This window comes from Rhamphochromis longiceps, linkage group LG22 (assembly GCF_057381845.1).
Source record: "Rhamphochromis longiceps isolate RC_006_pf linkage group LG22, R_longiceps_female_GT1.1, whole genome shotgun sequence".
In the NCBI taxonomy this organism is placed as follows: domain Eukaryota; kingdom Metazoa; phylum Chordata; class Actinopteri; order Cichliformes; family Cichlidae; genus Rhamphochromis; species Rhamphochromis longiceps.
The window spans coordinates 8,004,766-8,023,778 of record NC_140577.1 but is presented as its reverse complement, the minus strand read 5'-3'; the positions used below and the strand labels follow the sequence as shown (position 1 = coordinate 8,023,778).

Sequence of the window (19,013 nt, the reverse complement as noted above, 5' to 3'; positions counted from 1 at the left end):
CAGAACTACATTAGACAACAGCTGCCTAAATGGCAGGGTGGCCAGCTGGTGTAGCTCACGTGGGTCTTACAGGTTATAAAAACTGGCTCAGATGAACTGTTCACCTGGCATCATTTGTTAGTTTATGTTTAACATGCTCCATTTTATTTAAGTAAACATCCTGTGTCGACTTCCACGTATAAACAGATAGGTGTGTCTGTGCTGGACTTGGCTGATAACTAAGGTACAGTTATGGGTACGCTGGTACAGTTTATAAGCGCAGCTTGCTAGGCTTAGCCGATAACTTCCACGCTTTCAACTAAATATAGTCACGAGGAAAAGATGGCAGAAGTAATAAAGTAATAGTGGAGGCTTAAAAAGCCACAAGCCAGAGGGTGATGTCACAGTGGATATATCCTCCTTCTCTCTGTGGAGGAAACCAACTACTTAAATTCTAAGACAATATCTTTGTGATGGCATGATTGTTTCTGGTTGTTGGAGTATTTCTCTACCTCAACAGCTAGTATTTGAAGAAGCGAGGAGATGGAGCTGCTAGTGAGAGGAAAAGAAATCTTTTTTTTTTGGTCTTTCAGGCCTGGAAATAGCACAGGCGTGAAGTGCTGTAGAGTGCTATGGCACGGTGTGTCGATATGTGGTTGGCCTAGCTGCTGCTGGCGTGGGCTTGAACATAGAGAATAACACACACACACTGTTCCACAGTCATGTGTTTCTGACTTAATGCACATTCTCAGTAAGAGGCACTTACATTTTGAAATAACTGAAGTAATTCAGAACCACAAAGGTTGTGAATAATCTGTCTTATCTTTGAATCTCACAAATGGAAATATTTCCCTTATGAGCCACACGCCCCAAACTACAGATAAACAAAGATCACATATGGCATATGAGATTGTTTTGAGTTTCTACACAGTACGTTTTTTTCCTGTATTCAATGTAATTATTGTTAGGACGAACAGGAGGGAAATGCAGCTCTTTTCCGTACCTGCTGGTCCAGGACTTGAAACTAACTTGTTACAGGATCAATCTACCTGCCACTACCCATAACCCTACTCTCTCCATCTAACAGCCAAGCGTAAAAAGGTTTTTGTTTTTCCTATGGCATAGTTTTGCTGCACAAAGCTCCAGGCGCGGATCCAAATCACAGTATTGGGTGAAGAGAGGTTTAAAAATCTACCCCGGAGTAGCAATGACAAAAACACAGCTGAGGAAAAAGCTAATTGCAGGACGAATAAGAACTCAAGTGAAGCTAAAATATTTCAGTCCCCCCAAACATTCCTCAGAGATCCATGTTTTTAGAAGGGTGTTCAATACAGAAAGCAGACGTGTGATCAATGACCCAGAGAATTCAATTAGCTAGAAAGAGAACGCACCACAGCAGACATGTTCAGTTAATAGTTACAGATACTGAAAAGGTCTAAATAGATGTAACAGAAAGAAAAGAAACAGTCACTGATTCATTCATTATTTAAGTAATTTATCAAATTACTGTAAATACAAAGAATTTTCCAGTTTCAGCCTCTTGAATCTAAAATCAGAGACAATTAAATTCCTTTAAAGATGCCCCCTTTGAAATTTGGACAATTAATCAATAAGTCAGTTAGTTTGGCAGTGATGCTTTAAATCATGTTAAAAGCTGAAACACTGACAAAGCTTTTCCTTTTTTGGCGGCCTGTCCAGGACAACAGCAAGGACAGGCTCCAAAATCCTGAACTGCATAAGTAGTTAAGAAAATGGATGGATGGACGGTTCACTCCTTAAGCTTTGAACAACATAAGTCTTTGATCATTTGCTTTCACTGAACTGGAAATTGCATATTTGCCAAGGTCACTTCAAGAAGACCAAAGAGCTGGGCCAAAAGCACGAAACAGTCATTCTTACTCATCTGATTTATAAAGATGTTTATAAGTGTCGAGTCATTTTCATACTGGGAGATGTGCACAGGCCTGATTTGCACTCCCACAGTTTGCATTCGTCCGTGTAGCTGCACTAGCTATTACATCTGTCAGTGTGAAGCGCTGCAAAGACAAACAGCTATTTCAGCTGTGTCAGTGAGTTTCTGCACCTGCAGCAAACCGGCTTTCATTAGCCGTGTAAACCTGTAAAATCATCAATAGTAGCGACATCCTAATAATCAGAATCAAATACAGAAAATGCTGAATTCTTCATTGGAAAACACTTTACCTATATAAACTACATAAAGTAAAAAGACCACCGCATAGAAAGAAACAGTTGGATGTTAATGAGAGTTCATGATTATTCGTAAATAACTGAGTTACTAAATGCCCCTCTAATTGCACCTAAGGTTTCCATCCACCATCGTTTATTTTATCGTCTCATCACATCAGCCACATGACTCTAGAAATGTTAGACAGTGCTGTAAAGTTTCATTTAGGTGAGTGCGTGTAATTGCTTATAAATACCAGGTTGCTCCAGTACGCCTTCACATATGTACACATTGTTTGTACATCTGCTTCCTGATATTAGTGACAGTGAGACTTTATTGTTCCTCTGCTGCTGAAAAACATCTTTCACTCTTGCAATCTGATGAGCCACTTCCTGCATGCCTAAGATTTCCCATCTGACACCACAGCAGTTCAAAAACGCAAAACCAGCAATTTCTCTCCTGCAGCTCAACATTTGTCCTTAATAAAATTAGCTTGTGTAGTTGTGTTGTGTAGCAGAGCCTTAAGCAGCACAATCAATACTAAACACACTACAGGTTTATAGATTTCAAATCTCTGAAAAGTATTATCTAAGGAAACATATCAAACACACACAGATATATGCAAGTTAAATATAAGAGGTTTTAAGAGCTTCAAAACACCAATCATGGAATGGAAGCACACATTAACCACGCTGTGGTTTCATTATTGTGAAAATAAAAACAAAAACAGCACCGTTGCCCTCACATATATACCACTGTCCCAAGTTTAAATCACCTTCTATCTGACCAATAAGCATTTAGGGACACCAGCTTTAAACCAACAGGAGTGTCTGTTATTTTCAAGCTATTTGACAAAACCATTATCCATCTGCCCAAAGAAAAACAGCCTGTGCAGGTGGGTCACACTACAAAGCAAGGCCATAACAACGCAGTGGTACTGCCTCATTTACATGAATAGAGGGGCCATAAACTCCATCACTGCATGCTGGAAATTCTTGTGGGGTTTTCATTTATAAAGACTATAAGACCACATAGTTATAGCTACTATAATTATAGTAGTTATGGTTATAGTAAAAGAGACTGTGCCACCTTACTTCATAGTTCTTTTCTTCTCTTATTTTTGGCATTTGACAGTCAAATTATCTCTTTTCTTTGCAGGAAAACCCCTACCTCTGCAAACTGAAGTGTTTAAGACATTAACAAACTTTTTAAGGACTCTTTCACGTAAATACATTTAATGGTGGTGTGGCATAGTCGTTTCTAGTACGTTACAAGGATGATCTCTGGTACTCAAGCATCCACATTTTGAGTCCTGTTTCTCTCTGTGCCTTGTTCCGACTCATCGAGGTAATTTCCGAAAATATCACCAGGGATCCATCTGCAGTCCAAAACTGGATGATATACTCCAAACAGAAATGTGCTGTTTGGTAAGTGCGCCTTCTTAACAAAAGAGAAATGAAGAAGTCACGGCTGTCAAAGTGCTTCAGGTGTCTGTTGTTTTAAGATGAGAAGAGACAAGTGAGGAGATAAATTACACAGACCAGGAGACTGAAAGAGACGCGGCTCTGGAAACAGGCGCAATCTCAGCACATCGGTGAGTGTCTGAGCTAACAGACACGTTACGATGCAGTCCTCACACTCAGGTATATTATCCAGAGCAGTTTAAAATGTTTATATGCAAAGCCGTCCCCGTTATCATTAACTACACTTTTAAAGCAGTCATTTAGTTGTCTATCCTCTGAAGTTGTGAAGCAGCAGGAGCAGCAGCAGCAGGAGCAGCAGCAGCGTGATACTGGACTTAAATGTAAAGTTATCAGCGCGTGAAATTAATTATTCATCTTATGCTGTCTTTTTTTTTTTTAGATCATAAAGATAGAGTTTTACATCAGTTTGACATTTACTGTGACTCATACATCTTGGGATAAACTTTGCACTACAGACATAGTGGCGTAGCTTCTCTGCTAATACAGGTGATTTTTTACAGAATAAAAGCAACTCTTTCTGCAAAACGATATTTCTGTTTGGATTTGAAACAATAATATTTCCTCTAAGCCCTGACTGTAGTATCATTTCCTTTATTAAATATAAAGCCGAAGCTACTGGCTAGCCATCGTCCCAGTTTCTGCCTCTCACACACAGCTGGAGGTTGTTTTAATGTTAACAGGCCCGAGAAGCGCCTGGGAAGCAACATTTATTCCTCTCGAGTGGCAAATGGCTGCAAACAGTGTTGGTTTGACAACATAACCATATTTGTTAGGCTTAAAAGGCGCTGTAGTGTGTTATCATGAAAGATGTGCTGAAAACCGGAAACTCAGCAACTGTTAAAGATTCACTGCAGCGCTATTGTATGAAGATTTAGTATAAAACTACAAATGCTGGGACCTGTTTGCCTTCAGTTTCAAAGAATTTGTCTTTTTTCTGCTTTGAACCTAATATTTGTAAAACCAGGTTCAATTTGTACTTCCTGTCATCAACACCACTTTGTGTAAACTGAATAGTAAACAATTTATTAGGACCCAGCAAAGAATTTTATTTTGAATAACTTATCAGTTGTTGTTTTTTTTCAGTGTCCGATCAAGGTAGAAAAATAGTTCCAAGACAACAGTTCAAGGTTTCACTTCTTAAATGTAGCCAGGGCACTGTTGTTAGACTTCCTAGTAAGAGAAAGTCTGAGTTTAAAACTTGTTTCTGTTATCTCTTTATCGATTTGAAAAAAATTTAATGAACCAAACCTTCATAAAAGAAAAAAAAACAAAACACTTCAGTGGTGACTCAAACTGGTGATGTCCAGCTTTCGGGCCCATACTTTTCCTATAGAGCTGACTTGGTTTAAGATGCTGACACCGAGGAATAGGAGGGGATGGCTTTAACAGTCTAATGCAGGGGTCAGCAACCTTTAACACCCAAAGAGCCATTTGGACCCGGTTTCCACGCAAAAGAAAACACTGGGAGCCGCAAATACTTTTTGACATCTAAAATGAAGATAACACTGTATATATTGTTTTTTACCTTTATGCTTTGTGTGAACAACTAAGGTGTGTTGCTTATGAAATCCATGAAGTGCTATTTTATTTATGTAATTAACACATGTTGAACTCTTAAAGAAATATAACAAAAGGAAAAACACCCAGCTGAACTAAAAGGATCCATGTAGCAACAAAAACTGTTGTGAGCCGCCATCCTTATATCGCCTTTGGGCTTTTGGAGCCTTGACCTGACTTTTAAAAAATAATTGGAAAAAAAGCACTATGCTGCTACAAAATGAAAAATAGATATTTGCAAAAATCTGCCTTTGTGACCAGTTTTGATCCTGGAGATGATCTCAGGGTTTCAACCATCTTCACTAATGCTGGAAGCCCACTGGGGGAAGCCGCTGGACCAAACTGTGACTACAGCACATTTCAGAGGCAGATCTTTGCTCCTCTAACAATATGTTCCGAGCCTTATTTTTCTTTTTTGAGCAGATGAGGCAGGCAGAAAGTCAAACAGAGGAAAAAGCTTTGAATATCCAGTCAATTCTCAAACTACAAACACTCTTAAATGGCTAAAAAGGATGGGCACCAGTACAGTTTACTGATTGACCAGGTGCCCGTATGCCTTACGGCCCAAAAGCAGTGGCTGAAGTTCGAGTCCGACCTGCTGTCCCTTGCTGCATGTCTTTAACTGCTCTCTTTGCCCAAAATTAAAATAATAAAAAAAAAGGTTAACAGGAAACTTTGTAGCAGAGGCAATGTAACAGACCTGAGTCCAGGGGGGCATAAATTAGGTTTCACTTTTGACTGAGACTGCAGATTTGTACACTGGCAGCTAAAAGCCTCAAATCCTACCACATCTTATTGGATTCCTTTACAGTGACTGGGGAATCCATGACAGATCTCAGAACTCATTTTTAGCCAATTCGCTTTATGACATTGTTTATAGTCATGCTGGAAGCCCCCAGACTGAGGCCATAAAGGGATGCAGCTGGTTAGCGACAGCACTCAGATAGGCTGTGGCTGGTGTTCAGTGTGACAAGAAAAGTTTCCACGCCATCACAGACCTACTGACACCAGCAGTCTGGACTGCTGAGACAAGGAAGGCTGGTTCAGAAAGGATTCATGCTGTCGAGGGGAAGTGACTACCATCTGCAGTCTGGGACAGAAATTCAGAATTACCAGATCAGGATGCGTTCTCTCCAGTATTTGTACAGTTTCTATGAGTCTGTGCTTCCTGTGGCCACAAATTTCTATTGTTTGCCAACAAGAATTGAGGTCTTCTTCTGCTTGCTTGGCCCATCTGTCTCCAGACTTCAGATCGGCACAGATGAAGAGCTTTCCTCTCATCTTCTCATCAACAAAGCATTCCTTTCAGCAGAACTGCCCCTTATATTTAAATGGAGCACTGTAACAAAAAATAATTTCCCCCAGGGATCAATAAAGTATTCTGATTCTGATTCTGATATATAATCCCACGTTAGCTCTACAGACTGTTGTGGCAAACAACAAATGAGCATTTTGGATCAGACCAGCCTGTCTACTACCAACAACCATGAGAGAACAGATGAGATTTACCTTCATTCAGATGTCTGATGTGAACATTAACCCCTGACCTTCATCTGAATTTTATGCATTACACTGTAGCCTCATAGGATAATTGTACAGGTGTTCCTTATGTGTTTGGGTTTAGTGGGTCTATAATTGAGGGAAATTCACAGAGTAAGTGTTGCAACTTTAAACTCTTACCCAAAGCATTGAATGTGGCGATGTGCTCCCACATGTTACCGGGTTGATCAGGACGAGGCTGCCAAACGAGAGCGTCCACGTCATGTCGGAGGCAGAGGCACGGCATTTCGGATGGGTTCGCGTCAACCGTGAACAGGTACTGGTGACTCCCTAGATTCACCTGGAGACACACAAACATGAGGGTTTTATGTTGATGTCCCGAGGTTGTAGAGGTTCAGCAGCAAAGACAAAGGTGGTGATGGACTCGTGAAGTACTGTGATTTTTTAGTTGTACGAGGTGATTTCTTTCTGATCTCCTCCACTGCACGATGCAGATAAAACAAAACATGAAATGCTATTCCCTGTATTTTGCATCTTAACCTGAGTTCAGCAGGTTTGTTTGTATTTGCCTCATACTAAATTCTGATTAATGTGCTTGTCCTAACTCTGTGTGGTTTGCTGCTATTCTGTTCCAACTCCATTTGTTCTGGAGAGAAAACGACTGTTGTTATGACATAACTCCTTTTCGGCATCTGACTGTTCACACTGATTCCTCACTTGATGAAAACTGCCAACTTGTCTCAGAGGCTGTCAGGCGGCGTTGTCCTCCCCATCTCAATACACTTTTGACAAGCATTCAAAACGCTGCATAAACCAGCTCATAAGCTGGTGGATGATTGTAGCAAACAATGAAGAGCCATTTAGGAAGCCGTCATCTCTCCTCTCTAAAACTCATTTTCTTGCCAGTTGTGGTTGACTTGGAGTGTGAGGCTTTGGTACAGCCTCTGTGTGTGTTTATGTGGGGGAGGTGACTGATAATGATGCCACTGCCTGCCCTGTGACATGACTAGTGAATACGAAACAAACAGTGGAAATACAAATAAGTGTACCAAATTAAATTGACTTAAATCACAAGTTTGTGAGCTGCCAGAGGAGGACGAGTGCAGGTTTCATTAATTTGAAGGTTACTGCATGTGATCTCATTGATTAGTTCTCCCTCTCCCTATAAACCATTTAATGTTACTACCATGGATCTTGTAGTAAGTAAGCAGTCAGCGTGACTACATCTGATGAAAGACTTCAACAGGGAGTCAGAGGAACAATGACCTATTCAGGCCTAGACATATAAAAAAGAAAGCCTGTGATAAGATACTGAGTAATCTCTGCTATAAAACAGTACCACTGCATACCAATACATGCTTCACATTTGAAAACATCACCGTTAAACGCAGTTTCAGCTGTATTAAACTATAAAAGTGACAATTAGCACTACATTGGCTCAATACTGGCTCTGCTGACTAATACTGACATACCAACATCCAGGGTTTCTGCATACAAATTACATGCCTGGTAGGATCACTACCACCTGTGGCTTTTAATATATGAATCAAAGAAACATTTTTTAGACCAGAGTTAGAAGTTAGCTAATGGTAAGTCCTTAAAAAATTAATCACATAACCACACACTGTAAGGTTTATGCAACAGCTGCCATAAATTAACAGTACTGGTAATTATCAAAAATTAAGTTCTGTTTCTGTAGCTCTTTGATTGAAATTACTTTTTTGTAACTAAAATATAATTATTGTTATTATCCATGAATTTCAAATAGCACATTATTTTTTCATTCAGATGCCAAATTACAGACATTTACTTGCATCCCAGAACATAAAAATTAGTCCCAGTGGTTTAACATGCTTGACTGATTTCTAGGGACCCGAATAAAATTTGGGTTTAAAAATGTGAACTCAGTTTGCTATTTGCCTAATAAATAGCATCATTTTTTTTTAAAGATTTTTAAAAATCTGTTTTCTTGTTTTTTATTACATGTGGTCTCATATATTTGTTAAGCACTGTAGGCGAACCTGTTTTTGCCTGTTCTTAGCATGATTATTGTACATAAAACTACCTACGTGTGGATGAGGTAAATAAAACTATTTTCAGAATACTAATATTCTGCTGCTTGTTTCCAGGAAAGGAAAAAAACAAAAAACAGAAAAACAATCTTAAGCCTTTTATTGCATTATTTTCACAAACACCTTTCTCTGCAGGGGGTTCAGGTCTCACCTTACAAGCTGTGGCAATTTAAACCCAGACAAAAAGTAAACAGAGTGACACTAAAAAGATTATAGAAATAGTGATTGTATTAGTATTGTATTGTATTTTGTATTGTATTCTACTTTAGCTTCTTCACAAAGCCTTTATTGAATAAGAAGGATTTAACTGAAGGGAGCAGTGGATTATCCTTCTGAATCCAGAATTCCTGCTAATTCCTGTATTAGCTTCAACACGGAGATACAATATTCACAACTGAGAGTGATAAAAAAAAATGTAAAAGAACAGGCGGAGCTCTTAAAGAAACAGAGGACTTTTGTCTGTCAGTAGGAAAGGTTCAATCTAATGCAGCAACAGTATAGGAAAGAATAAGGTGAATGTCTCACTGTCTCATCTTTTCTTCCTTCATCTTACGTCAGTTTTCCTGCATCTCCACAGAACGTGCACATAAGAAAATGCATTAAAAAAAGGCATTAAGGCCACTGAATATGATTAAGAACCGGGGGTGGTTAAGTTGCCACAATACATACTGCTTAAATGGACCTAAAGAGAAGTGCTTTATGCATTCAGATCGTTTTTGTTTGAGATGCTCTTTGGAAAGGAGAAGTTTATATAGAATATATACAAGTATTCCAAGGCACTTACTTTCAAACGACATTTAAAATGCATTAGTTTTCATGTGTAATCTAAAAGAAACAACCTCCCTGATGAAGGCTTATAAACTGAACTTGGCATTTTTTAAGTTAAACATAACTTTAAAAAAAATGGCCTGTGTATTGCTACAGTGGAAATTCCTCAAAAAGACACACTCTCCATTTTTATTGTTCTGATCAGTTTGAAGTGAGCAGGGTTCAGCTGATGTCATGCATGTATGCACCAATCAGGATCTTATGAATGAAAACACAATGAAAAATGTGTCTTCAATAAAATAAATTAATAAAAAAAAAATGGATGACTTGTTTAATTATTCTTTATTTCTAGGCTGAGGTATTACCCTTTCATTTCATCATGATGTCACCATAGCTCTGTGAAAAGCCTTCAGTTGATCCAAAACACTGGGACTACAAAATCATATTTCTCCATTTAAGCATCTCTTCACTAACTTTTTGTAAAATCCAGAATACAAAATAAAACCCTTCTCCCTTAATGACCAAGCTCCATCATATCTTAAATATCTCATAGCACCATATTATGGCAACAGAGCAGAACTTAGCCTTCAACTATCGGGCTCCTCCTCTGTAGAATCAACTAGTTCGCCTTCCTGCAATGTCAACAAATGCCATTTTTGTCACATCTGCAAGCATAACTCAGTTACACAGCAGGCCTCCTTTTGTGTCACTCCCAATTCTTGACTGTCAATCCCAACTTCCCATCAAGAGAGATGATTTTACTCCAAATCATGATCCAAGTATTTATTGCCTACATTTAGTGTGAAACAAAACAAATGAAAAAGAAGCAAAAAAGCAAACCACGGTCTCCTGCTCGATATACATGCTACTTAAGACTAAAATGTTATCTCTTATAAGCAAATACCGCTGATGCCAGTGCATCAAAGGCACTGATCCCAAAGGAAACCTTATGCATACTGGGGAGATGCAGGTGGCATCTGAAAACATCACATTATATTATGTACCAGGATTAGAACATGTTGGTGGAAGCACTATTTGGCATTAACATTTGGTCTTCTCTTTACAGCACCTCATACTTTTTCCTCTTTGTTCTTTTTTACCTGAACCATAACTGTACATAGAGGTAGTGCAGGTACTGTATCTTTTGGATGCAGAGCAACATGTTTTTGTTCTGCAGTCACTCGCGCCTACAACCTGCCCAGTGTGGGTTTGTCATTGCACAATACTCATCTATTCATTCTGCTCTCTTTTCACTCCAAATAGTCGACAGCCACCCACCCTGTGGTTGGTTCTGTCAGAGATTTCATCCAGAAACCAATCCAAGCCTTTTTCCTCACACATACTGCTGCTTCCTTAACCCTTTGAGGTCTCAATTGTCACCGTGATGACATCAACCCTAAACATAGGCAATCAAAATATGTAATTTTAGCTTTAATTTAATTGCTCTCCCAAGTTTTGGTTATTCTTAAGGTTGAAAACATCCAGTTCAGAGACCTTTGATCTGTATCTCAGTGCTCAATCACTGCTTTTAACTTCAAGAGAAAGACCATGACATGGTTAAAAAGCTGCGTAAATAAGCCAGTCTGTGAGTTAAGACATTTTTAGGTATATTATATAGCGGTTGCATAATATATGCACAATGCAAGGTACTGCCACTGAAGCCTGTATAGAAAAGTACTTAATAATTACTCATACCTGCTAACATTTTCAAAAAAAGCAAAAAAACCTGTCAGTAAAAGCTGTTTTATTTTTAATCAAATGGTTTATAGATGATGACAGGAAGTGGGAACTTGGTATTGCAGAAAAGGGGAAAAAATGCATCTGTATGCAGGGGCCAGATGTCTGTTATAACAGCTGAAATGCCAACTCCCTCTCATCACTGCTGCCGTCACGCTCTTAGAAGGCTGCTGCTCACTCGCCTTTACAGAGAGAGGACAAAGCGTTGTTTACTTACACTATAATCAGCCCGAGACACTCAATTTTATCTTTTAAAAACCATCCAAGTGTTTTGTTTGACAGCAAGGGAGCCAGCTGCACCAAAGGGCAGTCAAATATGACCTTCAGTTATAACCAGAGTGTAAAATCAAAGCCTTTGTTTAGGAAATTGCATATCATAAATGTGTGACTCTACCTCCACCTGAGGAGGCTGGGATGTCTCTCCCAGTGATTGTGCGTGTTTGTGTTGTAATACCCATTGATCAAACCCCCCCAAAAACAAACTGCAGTTCAGGGAAGCTCTTTGTGCTCTGCAATTGTCAGATGACTAGTTTGTAGAATCACACCTGTCCTGGTCGACAATGCAACACCTGAACAGATGCCAGCTTCGCACCACATTTGTATCTTCACACTGAAATTAAGCACCTCTACACTGCCTCTCGGGCCAATTGAAATAAAAAAAAGTTAAGTTTTGTAGCTGTTTCACAGTGATTTCCTCGTTGCTGTAATGAAATACACGAAAATACAAGGTACACAGTCGTCCAATCTTGATTGTAAACCTTGAGAATGACACACCTGTCTTTCTGAGAGTGTTCCTAACTTGATTAGATGTTGTGAAGGTGTCTTTGTAAACTATTCCAGTGAACACCTACTATATACAAGTTCAATACTTGGAATCAGCTGAAGATATTTGCTGAATTTGTAACAAATAAAAAATGTGATAGTGTTTGGAAGAAAGAATTTTTACAAGTCTAACAAATTATAAATTAAACTGCACGACCAGTACCAGTCTAAATGAAAGGATTAGAAGGTCAGAACAATGTGAATTTCCCATTGTGTCTTAGATAAGACAGCTCTCTACTTTAATTATTTATTTATTGTTTGTAAATTATAAGTCATAACGGTTCTGGCAGAATTTGTTTAAAATTATTAAATTTAAGTTGCCTTTGATGTAATAGCTGAGGAACCAAGATAAAATATAATAAATAACAGTGCGGTAGTCTGTTTCACAATGTCATCATTGTTTTGTCTCATCATAAATGCAGTGCACTCGCTTTCTAATGAGAACTGGCTTCTGTCGCTCCTTAAAAGCCCATATTTGCACTTAGTGACTGTGATGTTGACTGCATTAGGAAGGGTTCACAGGCAGTCATGGCCAGGATGTTAACATATAGAAATTTGCAGAAATTTGCTCGTTTCTGAACATTTTAGCAATCTTATACTAACCCCAACAGGGTTAAACTGAGTTCCCTTCCAGACATAAAGTCATAACAGTATGACATTCAAAGGTCGGACTGTTCGTAATAACTCTACCTCATCCAAGCAGGAAATTGCTGGCAAATTTAACAGCAACAAAGAGCGTAGAAGAGCTCTGAACAGACGAAGCGCTGACAGACTGCCATCAACAAACAGAAAACTTTTTCACAAGAAAAAGCAAAACACCCATTCTCAGAACATTCAAATATATCTTATAACTTAAATGTCTGAAAACGTTTCAATCCAATTATCATTTTATGGTAACAAATGATATCATAAAATACTTTCTGATCCTGCTGCACAGCTTACATGATGCTGAGATAAGCACGGCTGCAAAATCCATTACAGGTGTCCAAAGTAGATGTGACTCAGCCTCCATCTGAGGAAAGCACACAAAAACCATTCTTCATCTTTTTCAGGTGGGATCAGAACCGCAGACAAACACACAGTCAAAGGTGGCAAATTAATAGGAGGAGCCCAAATTTTAAGCTAAAAGGCTTTCTGAAAAAGGTCAGGTATCCTAGTGGGCAGGCAGGCGGCTGAAGCATTAAGGTGGATAAAATGAGGTACGGAGCCAAAGAATGGAAAAGTAAGGCTTCCTGGATGAAATCCTGTACACAGACACGCTCACGCATCCATGTACACACACACACACACACACACACACACACAAACACACAGATTTAGCCTTCCTTCAAAAGACTGATGGAACAGAAACAACTACAATCAAACTTATTTAAGAGCTGCAGGTTGCCTGGTTGTACTATTTGCAGAGTAAATGAAGGGAGAAACATTAAAGGGCTTTTATTCCTATTTAGCCCTTCATCACAGTCTGAGCAGAAACACTGTACTGGACACTCACTAGTTGTTATTAGGCTTTCATTAAATAATGAAAGGCTTCAATTTTACAGAGTTTTTGTGACGGGGAATTTTTCATTATGAACACAGGAATTATTTTGCCCAAACGAAACACAGAAAAGTGAAAAGGGAACATCAGTGGCGGATGTACTGTGGTCTAATATTCACACATGAATAGAGCTTTTGCAATTGGCTATATACAGTATCCGGGCTGGTGGAAGACAAACATCCAGTTATGCTCCTTCAGAAGTGAGGTTGAAACTGCTGCTTTTACAAACACGTCATCGAGTGGAGTGTGCAATAGGATGTTGTTGGGTTTTTTTTTATAAATGTGAAAGCATACTTGGCATGTCCTTAAAATACAAATGCAAAACCCATTAAATCCTTTCTTTCCTTATCAACTGTGAATCAACTAAAATAGATGTTGTTCTAAAGAAACTGCAAACTGTGACGTCCGTTTTTCACCTTGGGGCGAATAATGGACAACAAAGACAAAGTTGCTAATTTCTCGTCATGCAAACTGAACGCATTCAAGAAGCAAAAAAAATGCAAATAATATAGGGATGATATTTCAGTGTGCAGCTTTACAAACCTTCTGTTGGAAGAGTGCAGTAAAAACATTATTTAACACATGTTACAAATGTTTAAAAAGGATAAAAAGTAGCCACAAAACTCGGTGACCCATGTGACTGATTTGCAACTGGTTGCTGGTAGTCCCGAGGTGAAATTAGTCCTAAAAAGGATGTAGTCCTGCACCGAAAACCTCCTTACAATTGTTTTGGTTGCTAGCAGATTCCCACGGATGACAATAGTTTGCATGAAAGACATCGACTCATCTAGAAACATCTAGTCTCCATCTACTCTCAGAGTGCTGGTGAACTTCAAAAATGCGATGCAAACTGTGAAGGGTGACCGTTCACTTTCAAAGTAAAAACTGTGCATTTCAAAATATGATGACTGCGGTCAGCGAGGCTCAACTTTTAATTTTAAGATCAACATTTGGTTTCTGGTTTGTTTTACACTTCAAATTTTAAATGGACTGGATCTTTCTTACCTTCTACTCTGCCTGAGCACTCAAAGCACTCCATACTTCAAGCTTTCTATAGATAAATGAAAAGAATTTCATCTCTTTTGTTTAACTATTATATACACAATCACACTTTCTAACTTTCCAAATAGAACTGATATGAAGACACATAGCAGCTGCCTCACTCAAGGTTAAAAAACATGAGACAGCAAGAAAAGAAAGACTTTTCTGGCATACACCATTATCAAAATGCTAATGCTAAAATTGATTCTCCCTAAAGACTGTCTGGGTTTTGACAAAAGGCGCCCTAGTGATCCAAAGTGTTTTATATTCAGTGGACAGATACCATCAATCTCTCTGGTGACAAGTCCACATCGTTGTCCATACAAAAGGAAAAAGTCAATATATGACTCAGCTGTGATCTGAACAACAATATAAAATCCCCTGAAACAACCAGAAAAAAATGACAGGAAAATGAAAGCAAAGATCTCAGACATCAGAAAGCAAATCTGCACTTTGATGCAGCACATGAGATCAGATCCATTTGTCAGCGATGCACAGTGCCTCTAACCACTTGACCACCCAACGTGGAGCCATGTTGCTCCTTGATGAATATATTGTGCACACACAGGTTTATAAGAATAGCCATCAGGTACAACGTTTCACCTTCTTACTATTCATATCACGAGGATGAGTGATGAAGTAGGTGTGCCTGTTCTTCTTCAGTGGGCCTTTGTGGTGCTCTCTGATCAAGTGCCTTGTTAAAGGGCAATGCCAACAACAGCTCATTCACCGGGGCAGACGCTGAATACAAACATGCTCACACAAAGCATCAGGTAGCTAACAGTGTGCTTGAAGGAAATAACGGATGGACAGAGGTGACAGCTGTCTGGAAATGTTAAATCTGAGGGCTCAGAATTGAAGAGCTGGAGACTCAAAGTGTTTACCGGTGAAGAAGAGAAAGGATACTCACCACCTGAGTGGGCTTGAGTGACTGCTCATCAAAGTGTGTGAGGCTAAAGCTGTCTTCAGGAAACCCATCGCAGTCCTCCAGCTCCTGAGAGTTACAAGGGGGCTTGTCCCTGTCAGGGTTTCCATTCTGGACAAAAAAAGAAAGCAAGACAGAGGCCATGGTTACACTTGCTTTGCATTTATTAACATGTAAAAGGCAGAGCTAGCACCAAGAGTCTCAAGTGGACCCAGACGATACTAACGAAGGGCGAGGATTAGAGAGGAGCTGCCTAAAAATGCTGATGAACAGGCAACTGTGAGCGACTCTTGAAAACTAGAGAGCTACGATGTGTACAAGTCGTCCAGAGGAAGAGGGCTCAGAGCAGCTGAAGAGGAAGGGAGCAGAGATGGGAGACCTTAGGGGAGGAGGGGATGTTAAAAGAAAGAAGAAATGTAAGAGAGGTCATGAGAAAACCTCCAAAGAAAGCAAAGCCAATATTTTAAACACATACTGCTGAGTGATTTAACCACACAGAGGGTCGGGTGAATATAAACTGCTTAAAGATTTTCCCACACCTTCTATACCAAGAAACCCTCTCTACCCATCTATTTTAATACGTATGCACTATATATATAAAACACAAGTATATAATATGTGGCAGTGTGACAAATCAGAGAAAAAGACAGCTTTAAAGGAAATTGATGTTTACAAGAGTATTGTTGTAACATGAGGAATAACTTACTTATCAGGAACATTAAAAAAAACACATCTCATTGATAACTTCCCAGTTATCCTTGAATAAGTTTAAGTTGTCATGAAACTACACTTTTACCATTACGATGGTTTAAAAAAACCTATAATATCTTTATATTTCAATCATATAGTATAGCAGTAAAACCATTTTTGTATTTCTGTAATCTGCCAGTATAGTACATGCAAACTCTTCAGTTGAAATTATATTTTTAATGCCTAAAATATAATAATGTAATTAATAACTACATTTTGCACAGCCTCCATCTTGGATCATGCTAGCTGTGGTAAACTTCTGCCTCTATGGATCTGGTAAATGTGCTGCCATGATTGGAGCCTCTTTGCTGTCTTTTAACCTGGCCTTTTCTAGCCACTGGTAGAATGTTCGATCGGGGCTCAAGAGTTGGGAGTTCGCCTTGTAATCGGAAGGTTGCCGGTTCGAGCCCCAGCTTGGACAGTCTCGGTCGTTGTGTCCTTGGGCAAGACACTTCACCCGTTGCCTACTGGTGGTGGTCAGAGGGCCCGGTGGCGCCAGTGTCTGGCAGCCTCGCCTCTGTCAGTGCGCCCCAGGGTGGCTGTGGCTACAATGTAGCTTGCCATCACCAGTGTGTGAATGTGTGTGTGTGCGTGTGAATGGGTGGATGACTGGATATTTAAAGCGCTTTGGGGTCCTTAGGGACTAGTAAAGCGCTATATAAATACAGGCCATTTACCATTTCATGTCACCCACCTCCTCCACCTGTGGATGGTAAATCATCTCTAACACTCACTCACTCAACACTGGAGACGTCCAGGCATTGTGAGGAATTTTCCTGTCTTAACATCAGTATTACTCCAGCTGGGTTTCTGATGACCAATAGTGTGCATGTACTGATAGTTTGGATCTTATTCCTGCCAACTGGCTTTTCAGCGCCTGTTTTAACTTCTGAAAGGTATTTGGCTGAATCTTCATCATGGTGCCTGTTGGCCTGTGGTATACCCATGTCAACATGAACCAAGATCTCTAAAGAATATTTCCAGCAGCTTAATAAATCTATGGCTCTTTAATAACATCATATCCAATAAGCTCTATGTCACAGATATTTTAAGTCTAATTCTTCTTGCTCGTGGGATGGAGGGATTTTGTTTTACTTCAATGCAATCCTGCAATGTCAACTTTGAATTAAAAGTATATAAAAATACAAAGTTTCTTTCATACTTTGTATTCTAAGGAGCTTGGAAAGAAAAATGACTGGACTTCTTTACATTTTTTGAGGATGTTTCACCTCTCATCAGAGAAGCTTCTTCAGTTCATTCATTCATTTTCATATGTATGTGTTTCATACCACCACTCCCGTCTTTAATTTTAATTTGCTGTCATTAAAAAATATACATAATAAAAATATACAGAAACTGGACAGGATGGGGCTAGTCATTTAGAATATTGGTTGTACAGATAAAAGATGTTTCTCATTATATTTAGCACTGGATTTAATCAGTGTAATGTGAAGAGTGAGCCTCACCAAGTCTTCAGAGGTAAGGTGAGTCAGTCTTTCATGAATGAGGGCGGCCTGCTCATCACTCATCACATACTCCCCTCTCTTGTCGCCCATCACCAGCTCCGGCCACATGGGCCCCTCACCACGCTTCTGCAGGGTCACCTCCAGGCTGGGGACAGAGTCGGAGAATACAAAATTACAAATCATACATGTATTACTCATTAGCAAAAGGGCTGTCGATGAAATAGCATTACATTTAAGCACATAATGTGCAAACAGGCAGCTTCAGAAAGCTCACTAAGCGATTTTCTAAATTACACAAGATGGTTTAAGCTGCAAGTTCTTCTTCCACAATTTAAGAAACTATCTGAGAGCCTGCAGAGTATTTATAGTACTTTGGATGAAAATGATGCAATCAATGAGTAAACATCCAATCAGTAGCAGCTTAATAGGCTAATTTCCAGTGATGATGACAAAGGTCATAGAAAGGCTTGGAAAGATTGAGACGGGCAGAAACAGTTTTGACATGAATCGTCTTTCTCTGAAGCAAGAAGTGTCTGAGGCTGTGCTGCAGAATACATCAAGGAGAAAAACTGGAATGTTACCAACTCCTATCCTAATATCATTAAGAAGCTGCAGTATTACTTCTCGTAAAAAGATCGTCTCTGTCCTTTCAATGGAATGACTGAAATTAAGACTAAATTTACAATAAATCAAAATAACTGCAACATCATAAAGCCTTAGTTTGAGGTGTATTTTGAGTTTTTTGAAATAATTAATCCAGGAACTCAATTAATGCAATTTAATTCATGTGGTGGGAATTTCCAGCTTTGGGTGAGTTGTCCGGCTGCTCTCATTTGCTACTTTTCTTACACGATTTCAAGCTGAATATTTTAGAGATTTATTTCAAACTTTTGACAAGACTAGATAATAAAGAAAGAGAAAATGAGTGGCAGATTGATCAGGATCAATAATAAACAATAGCTGGGCCACTTCTCCAATATGTTTGACAAAGCTTTAATGTTTACTATCAAATTCAAACAAAAAGCTTGTAACTCTAGCAGCTAATGTATTAAAATCAAATGCAGCACAAATTGTTTCTGCATACTTATTTATTACTAAGAATAAAATAAACATTTCGGTTTCAATTTTGTCCATTTACACTTAAAATCTATAATAAACACCTTAATAAAGGAAATTATTATTTAAAA

At 39.0% G+C, this 19,013-nt stretch overlaps 1 protein-coding gene across 1 annotated transcript in view; it reads right to left on the bottom strand.

Moving 5' to 3' along the window:
• nudcd1 (NudC domain containing 1) overlaps positions 1–19,013 on the bottom strand; it is a 58,108-nt gene that overhangs the window by 1,219 nt on the left and 37,876 nt on the right. Inside the window, exons 7-9 of the mRNA XM_085395658.1 lie at positions 17,827–17,971; positions 15,596–15,721; positions 6,886–7,045 (exon numbers count right to left, since the gene is read on the bottom strand). Of these exons, the coding sequence (XP_085251784.1) occupies positions 6,886–7,045; positions 15,596–15,721; positions 17,827–17,971 (431 nt within the window). The remainder of the gene's footprint in view (positions 1–6,885; positions 7,046–15,595; positions 15,722–17,826; positions 17,972–19,013) is intronic.